General features: G+C 38.6%; 1 protein-coding gene across 1 annotated transcript; it reads left to right on the forward strand.

Annotated features, from left to right (window-relative positions):
- Positions 1-2,534: 2,534 nt before the first annotated feature.
- LOC113351776 lies at positions 2,535-5,243 on the forward strand. Its single transcript, XM_026595710.1, has 4 exons — positions 2,535-2,731; positions 2,853-3,658; positions 4,021-4,560; positions 4,672-5,243. Exons 1-4 carry the CDS (start codon positions 2,535-2,537, stop codon positions 5,241-5,243), a joined length of 2,115 nt encoding a protein of 704 aa, XP_026451495.1.
- The last annotated feature ends 2,494 nt before the right edge of the window (positions 5,244-7,737 follow it).

A 7,737-nucleotide genomic window follows, 5' to 3' on the forward strand; every position in this document is an offset into this window, starting at 1 on the left:
AATAATCATAAAATAGGGAGTCATGAAGTGTGGGACCGGCTATGGCCAAGGCATGGCCGGCAGGCCAAAGAGCCCGTCCCAAGGCACTTTTCCCAATTTTATTATATTTTTCATGATTTTAGGGAAATATCATAAAATCAAGAGGTTTGTTGAAACTAAGGAATTTGTTGAAATCAGGGAGTTTCCATGAGATGAGGGAAACATAAAAAATAACAATAATAAAATAAGGGGCGTGTGGGACCGGCTAGGGCATGACCGGACGGCTAGGGCCCGGTCCCACGAGTTTCCCTAATTTTATATTATTTTCATGACTTGAGAGAAATTTCATGAATTCAAGGAATTTTCATGGGATGAGGGAAATAATGATAAAATAATAAGGAGTCATGAGGTATAGGACCAGCCACGGCTAGGGCATGGCCGGCGGCTACTGAGTCCGGCCCCACGACATCTTTTCTAATTTATTATTATTTCTTTGATACGAGGAAACACCATGAGACTGAGGAGTTTCCTTGAGACGAAGGAGATTTGTTCAAATGAAGGGATTTTCATGAGATCAGGGAAATAATAAAAATATGATAAAATATAAAATTGGGCGTGGGACTGGCCACGACACGACCGGCCGGCCGGTGGTCCCAGTCTCCTAGCGCCTCGATTAATATTTTGTTATTTATTGTTTTTCTTCCTATTTTGCATAGGTTCATCGTTCCTTCGTGTTTTGGAATGCTCGTTTGTGCATTCAGGTGCTCGTTTGTGCATTATTGCTGAGTACACTTGCACCATTTTGGTCGGGGCTTACTCGAGAGCTGCTCAGATGCTCGTACGTCAAATATTAATCACTAACCCATGGAATTCTGCTGGGAAGAACCACAAATTGAAGTGATGAAATATTACGAAGGATCGTAGAATATTGTTGAATATTCAGTTAACGATTAGAGATAATTAATTGATGGCTCTATACTAGCAGGCATGCTGTCTTGGAGCATTAATTATCTGAGAATTGAGATATGTGAGCTTGTTGAAACGTCATATTTCCTTTATATAGTCAGGGAAAACCTCGTTGCATCCTGGAGACGTTATTGCTCTATACTAGCAGGCAAGCTGTCTAGGAGTCGTCCAATCTTTCGATTCTATATAGAAATAATTATTGATATTGCTCAGTATTTATGAGATGTGTCGTTGCCTCAGATGAGAGACTACACATATACATATACTCTGAGAGACAACATTCTCAGTCAGAGATTTTGTGGCATGAGATTTCATGATTTCGACGTGAGACATGAGTCTTAACACTCATCTGATTGCTGGATCAAGAGTACTACAATTATAGTTTTACGATTTTAGCCTTTGTCGAAAATCCACCATCTACAGATGTGTGCACAACAACATTCCAATTACATATGATAGTTGACAAACTGTAGCCACAAAAGATATCAGATTGCATAGCTCAATTAAACAACAAACACTTACCATAAATAATGATTTGCTTGATGCTTCTATTCACGTGGTTGTGAAGCTTATCATTTATATCTTTCCACAAACTCCACCAGATTGCAAAAAGAAAAAGAGTCCGTAAGCTCTTTATTTTATTTTTGCTTTTCCTATGACTCAATTCCCATAAAACTCTTCTCACATTACCATCTGCACCCAGTTAATCCCAAAGTTATTCAAAAAATAAGTCCATACCTCAAAAACAGTCTTGCAATGCAAGAATAAATGCTCATTTATTTCCGTGTGTCCGCCACAAAATAAACATCTTGCATCCTGAAGCAGACTTGCACTATACAAGTAATCCAATGCTGGTGCTCAATTATAAACGAAGTCCAAGTCAGAAAGGAGTTACTTATCAGAGAAAACTAATAAACCACTAGTTTCTAATGCGATGGAAAAAAATAGGATGTAAATAAAAAACCAAACTACCAGAAAAAACATGTAGTACTTAGGAGATTTTAAAAATTAAAGGAGTGGACGGATGATGGGAATTGACGAGAATGGGAAGTAGGAAAAACGAGATGGTAAATGGGGAAAACCTACGATGGGAATGAGAAATAGGAAAAACGAGGTGGTAAATAGGGAAAACCTATCCATGTCGATTGCGCCAAACTAGGCACTTTGTTATGCGCACATCACTCAACATCCCCCCCCCCCCACCACCCAGCTGCAAAACTGTTTACTACATTACTATGGCTTCTTTCTCTAACACCCCTCCTCCTAGCATAGATAACCTTGTAAACAAGATGAACACATCCCTCACTATCCCTGAGGATCTTTTCCCTAAAGTCTTCATTAACTCTGAAAATATCAGAACCAAGCAACCCCCTGATTGGAAATGGTGTTTCATTGGAAAACTCTGCAACAAAATTTGTTTCCAAACCTCAAAAGTTAGTTCTTTCATCAATGCTTACTGAGAGCTTCATATCAGAGTTGAGGTGGAAAATTGGAATAGGAAAAGAAACTTCTACATTCTCAGACTCACCCATGAGGAAGACTACTCCACTCTGAGAAATGGGGGAACAAGAGGAGTTTTTGATAAGCTTATGGTTCTGGTTGGTGCTCCTGCAGAGGGACCTGAATTGATAGATGAAGAACAATTCAAAAAGGTGATGATCTGGTTACTTATCAAAAGAATACCATATCATATCATACTAGACATTCAAGGTATTCTTAGGCCAATTGGAGTCTTCCAATTGCCAAGAAAGCCTATGGAAGAGACAGATTTGAAAAGAACTTGGAGGTAAAGCTTACAATTGATGTTACCAGAGCACTTAAATTCGGTATTGAAGCTTTTGAAACCACCACTACTTCACATTGTCTTGAATTTGCTTATGCTCTCAATGGAATAAAGTTTTGTAAAGTCTGCAGACCCTAGATCATCCAAGCCCCCCTTGCCCCTCCCCACCAAATCACTTTCAATCCCTCCACAATAATTTCCCTACCCCTCAACCATCTCCCCCACCAAGAACTCAACAACAAAAAATTGTTCAAGCTAGAAAAAACATCATCTATAAACCCTACTCTGATGCTGCTGTTGCTGCTGAATTTGAGATAAAAATGAAGACAACAAAAAAACTGGAACTTGAAACAGATATTGCAAACCTTGCCTCATCTTCAAAGGAGCCACTCATCTTTAGTGCTCAACCTGAAACACCTTTGGATAACTTCCAACCTCATCCAGATGTGTTATCTTGCCAAATCAAAAACAAAAAAAATTGGAACTTGCTAAGAAGATTGCTGGAAACTAAAAAAGAAAACTATCCAAGGATGAAAACTGCTGCAAGAGCTAAAACTATTAGCACCTCCAACACTAAAGGTCATCACACTATGGACCCTGAAAGCATCTTCCCAACCTCCCCTCCACCAAAACCCTTCCGTTTCAACTCCTTACCAACCCTAGCTCAAATTAAAGCAAGAATGGAAGCTAATCAGGCCAAAAAGAAAAAGGAAACATGGAAGGCAAAAAAGAAATCTCATGTGTTTGAACAGATATCTTCACCAACTCCTCTAGACACCATGATGGAAACCAAAAGAAATAAACCTACCCAAGCTGAAGATGGTATTGAAATCAGTTCATTTGACTCTGACTTCCTCAAACGGTTCAAAGATCAGGATAAAAAATCTGCAAGGTCGCTTGACTCAAACAACAATTCTCAGATGGCTAATGGTGACTTAGGATCTGCCTCAACTGCAAATATGGTACACTTATTTACTCTTACTCTCCTGCACTCATTTATTTACATAACCAGGTACTTATCCTACCTAATCATGAATGCTTTTTATGACCATATCACTAGAAGACTATCTTCAAAGTATCATCTGGTATCCTATTTTTGGCAATTCTTTACCACTTTGGCATGGAACTATCAAGGATTGGGAACAAAGGATGCTAAACGATATCTAAATGATATGTTAAACAAGCTAAATCCTGACATTATCTTTATCTTCGAGACTAAACAAAAACAGGAAAATCTCAAAAAAAAACTATGAATGAAATAAATGTCCTTAACTATTGGTTTGTTAACCCAGGAGGTGCTAGTGGCACTGCTGGTGGATTAACATTGATACGGAAGAGTAATTTAAACATTGAAATACTTGATTCTTCTCTCAATCATATCAATGCTATTGTTAGGCCTGCCAGTGGCTCTCCTTGGTTATACACTGGTTACTATGGTAGTCCTTATGATACAGATAATAAACTCTTCTCTTGGAAGATGCTGGAAAATACTGCTGCCATTAACAACCTACCTTGGTTGGTTATTGGAGACCTAAACATTATTCTTCATGACACTGAAAAATTCAGTGTTCATACTATAGATACCAATGAAGCTAATATATTTAGCAACAAAATCTTTGAGTTGGATCTTGTGGATTTGGGCTCCACTGGCTGTCCATTCACTTGGTCAAATAAAAGAGATGGTCACAATCTCACTGAACAAAGATTGGATAGAGGACTGTCCAGTGAAAGTTGGCTCTTGCTACACCCCAACAATACCATCATCAATATGCTTGCTATTGGCTCTGATCACCACCCTATTCTTCTCAATTCTAACCCCTCCTGGCAAACTGGTAAAATTCCCTTCAAGTTCTTTGGTCATTGGTTAGATCACAAGGACTGCAAGGAAATTATATCTGAGTGCTAGAGAAAGAACCTTACTGGCTCTAGTGCTTTTTTTATAGATAGAAAGCTAAAAGACATCAAGCTTCAACTCAGAAAGTGGAACAAGGAGATCTATGGCAACATCAAGATTAACATTGAAGAATGCAAGCAACACCTTCTCTGGTTACAAACAAACTACTTTAGAGCTGACAAAAATCAAGCCATCAAAGTAGCTAGATATCAACTCAAAGATTGGCAGGATGTTGAAGAAAAATTTTGGAAGAAAAAAAGCAGGGATCAATTTACTAAGATGGGAGACCAAAACACAAGCTACTTTCACAGAGCCACAAAGTGCAGAACAAGAAGAAACAAGATTGATGCTATCCAAGACAATCAAGGGCACTGGATTACAGACTATAAAGAGATAAAACACTGCTTCACTCAACATTTTTCCAGAATGGCCACTGCTGAAAACCCTCCCATCAACCCAGAGATTATCAACCTAATTCCTACCACTATCACCTCAACTGACAACAGTATGCTAAATAGAATCCCAGATCACAATGAAGTTAAAAGCATTCTCTTTAGCATGGCTAAGGACAAAGCCCTTGGACCAGATGGCTTCCCTCCAAATTTTTTCCAAGCTAACTGAGATATCATTGGAGAAGACATTGTTAAAATGGTGCAACACTTCTTCATGTCTGGTCATATTTTAAAAGAAATGAATGCAACCTTCATATCTCTCATACCCAAAGTAGAAAACCCAACTTCCCCAACTCATTTCAGACCTATCAGTCTTTGCAATACCACCTATAAAATCATCTTCAAGCTGTTATCCCAGAGAATGAAACCCTTCCTCAACAAAATTATATCCCCCTACCAATCTGCTTTCATACCCGAAAGACAAAAAATCTCTGATAATATTGTTATAACTCATGAAATTATACATTCTATGAGATCCAAAAGAGGCACCAAAGGTGAGAATGGGAGTATGGGAATAAAGATTGATATGGATAAAGCCTTTGAGTAAGTAGATTGGAATTTTCTCAACACGATCATGACAAAGATGGGCTTCAATGAACAATGGTGCAAAAAAATTATGCAATGTATCACCACTACTACTTCTGTTGTTCTTATCAATGGCTCACCAGACTCTTTCTTTAACCCCTCAAGAGGTTTAAGGCAAGGAGACCCCCTATCCCCTTACCTCTTTCTATTCTGCATGGAAGCTCTATCAAGAACTCTTATTCATGCTGAGGATTTAGGTATCATTACTGGAATAAAAATCTGCGGAGGTGCACCCTCCATTAATCATCTTCTGTTTGCTGATGATTGTGTGGTTTTCTGCAAAGCAAACAAAGTAGAAGCTCAGAATCTCATGGACATCCTCGACATCTTTGGAAAAACTTCGGGACAACTTATTAATTTCAGCAAATCAGGAGTGTTCTTCAGCAAAAACACTGACCCAAATCTCTTCTCAGCCACCAGCAACATCATGGGAGTTCAAGTTCTGCAACTGGATGACAAATATCTAGGCTCTCCTATATTTACTCACAGAAGCAAAATCAAGTCTTTCAAGCCAGGAGTGGATAAACTAAAACTGAGACTATCCAGCTGGAAAAATGTGCCACTAAATCCTGTTGGCAGGGAAGTCCTAATCAAAACTGTTACTTCCACAGCTAGTATCTATCAAATGAATTGCTTCAGAATTCCCAAACAAACTTTCCAAGACTTAAACAAGCTGCAAAGAGATTTCTTTTGGGGAAAAAATATGGAAAATCCAAGAGGATACTATCCAAAGGCTTGGACAACAATTTGTAAACCAAAAGATATGGGGGGCTTAGGTTTTATGAATATGGAACTTTTCAACAGTTCCATGATCACAAAAATTGGCTGGAGACTTGAAAAAGAAAAAGGCTCACTCTGGTACGAGCTGATGGATGCCAAATACCTTATGGGAAGAAATGTTCTAAATATGGATACAAAAGCAAAGCATGGTGATTCTTGGATCTGGAAAAGAATTCTTGAAGGAATACATAATATACAACAATACTGTAACTGGAAGATAGGCAATGGTACGAAAATCAACATCTGGGAAGATTACTGGTTACCCAACTCTACAACTAAGCTTCTCAAACCCAATAACTGTCCACAAAAAATTAAGCTGCTGTCTCATTTCATGCTTCATGATGGAAGCTGGAATACCCAACTCATACAACATATTTTCAATCATAATATTGCTCAATCCATTTTGAATCTTGTCACCAACCCAGGGGAAGAAGATTCAATACAATGGAACTTAAATGAAACTGAAAAGTTCTCTGTTAAAGCTCTCTACAAGGCCAAGATAGAATATTTATACAGAGATGATACCAGTAACATAAATTGGGAGGCTCTCTGAAGATTGGATAATGCTCCAGCTATTAAGATTTTTCTCTGGAAATGTGCTCATGAAATCTTCCCCACAAATGCAAAGACTGCAAGCATTTTGCACTATATTGATCATATCTGTCAAGTCTGCAGTAGTGGGGAGGAAACAATGATACATCTCTTCTTAAACTGCCCTACTGCTACTGCAGTTTGGCATGATCTCTTTGGACCAAACCATGGAAAGTTTGACAACAACACAAACTTTATGGAATGGTTTAACTCCTGGTTTGATACTGGAGCTATAACTGGAAAAACAATCCTCTATGCTACCACATCTAGAAAGCTAGGTGTGACCTGGTTTTCAATCGCATAAAACCAAATGCAAAGCACACTACTCAGTGTATCCAGCAATATCTATGTGATTATAACAGAGTGCACAACTTACCTACTCATGCTCTCAATGGTTTATTTCCCAACAACAATGGGCCTGACACTGAGCCAGACATCCAAATTCCCTATGATCTAAACCACATTCCACAAGAGTTTGGTTTCATCATAAAGATATGCATTATACAGAACCCTGAGAATCTTAAATATTTCTCTGCACTAACTATTTTGGATGCTGCAGGAAACAACATTGATAACAGAGGATACTCAGATCACTCTGGAGGTTGGGGAGCAACATGAGGTGCAGATCTAGCTTTCAGCTGGGCCAAGGAAAAGCAACACATGAACATTGAAGTACAAGCTGAATCAAAGGAAATCCTGGTCAGATT

The sequence above is a fragment of the Papaver somniferum genome, chromosome 2 (genome assembly GCF_003573695.1).
Source record: "Papaver somniferum cultivar HN1 chromosome 2, ASM357369v1, whole genome shotgun sequence".
Lineage (NCBI taxonomy): Eukaryota > Viridiplantae > Streptophyta > Magnoliopsida > Ranunculales > Papaveraceae > Papaver > Papaver somniferum.

Excerpts from the sequence above, each read along its gene's own strand:
- LOC113351776 (XM_026595710.1), top strand. The coding sequence starts at position 2,535 with ATGGTTCTGGTTGGTGCTCCTGCAGAGGGACCTGAATTGATAGATGAA. Across the intron at positions 3,659-4,020 it reads CAATTCTCAGATGGCTAATG|GAGGTGCTAGTGGCACTGCT; the intron begins GTGACTTAGGAT and ends TTGTTAACCCAG. Across the intron at positions 4,561-4,671 it reads TAACCCCTCCTGGCAAACTG|ATAGAAAGCTAAAAGACATC; the intron begins GTAAAATTCCCT and ends CTTTTTTTATAG.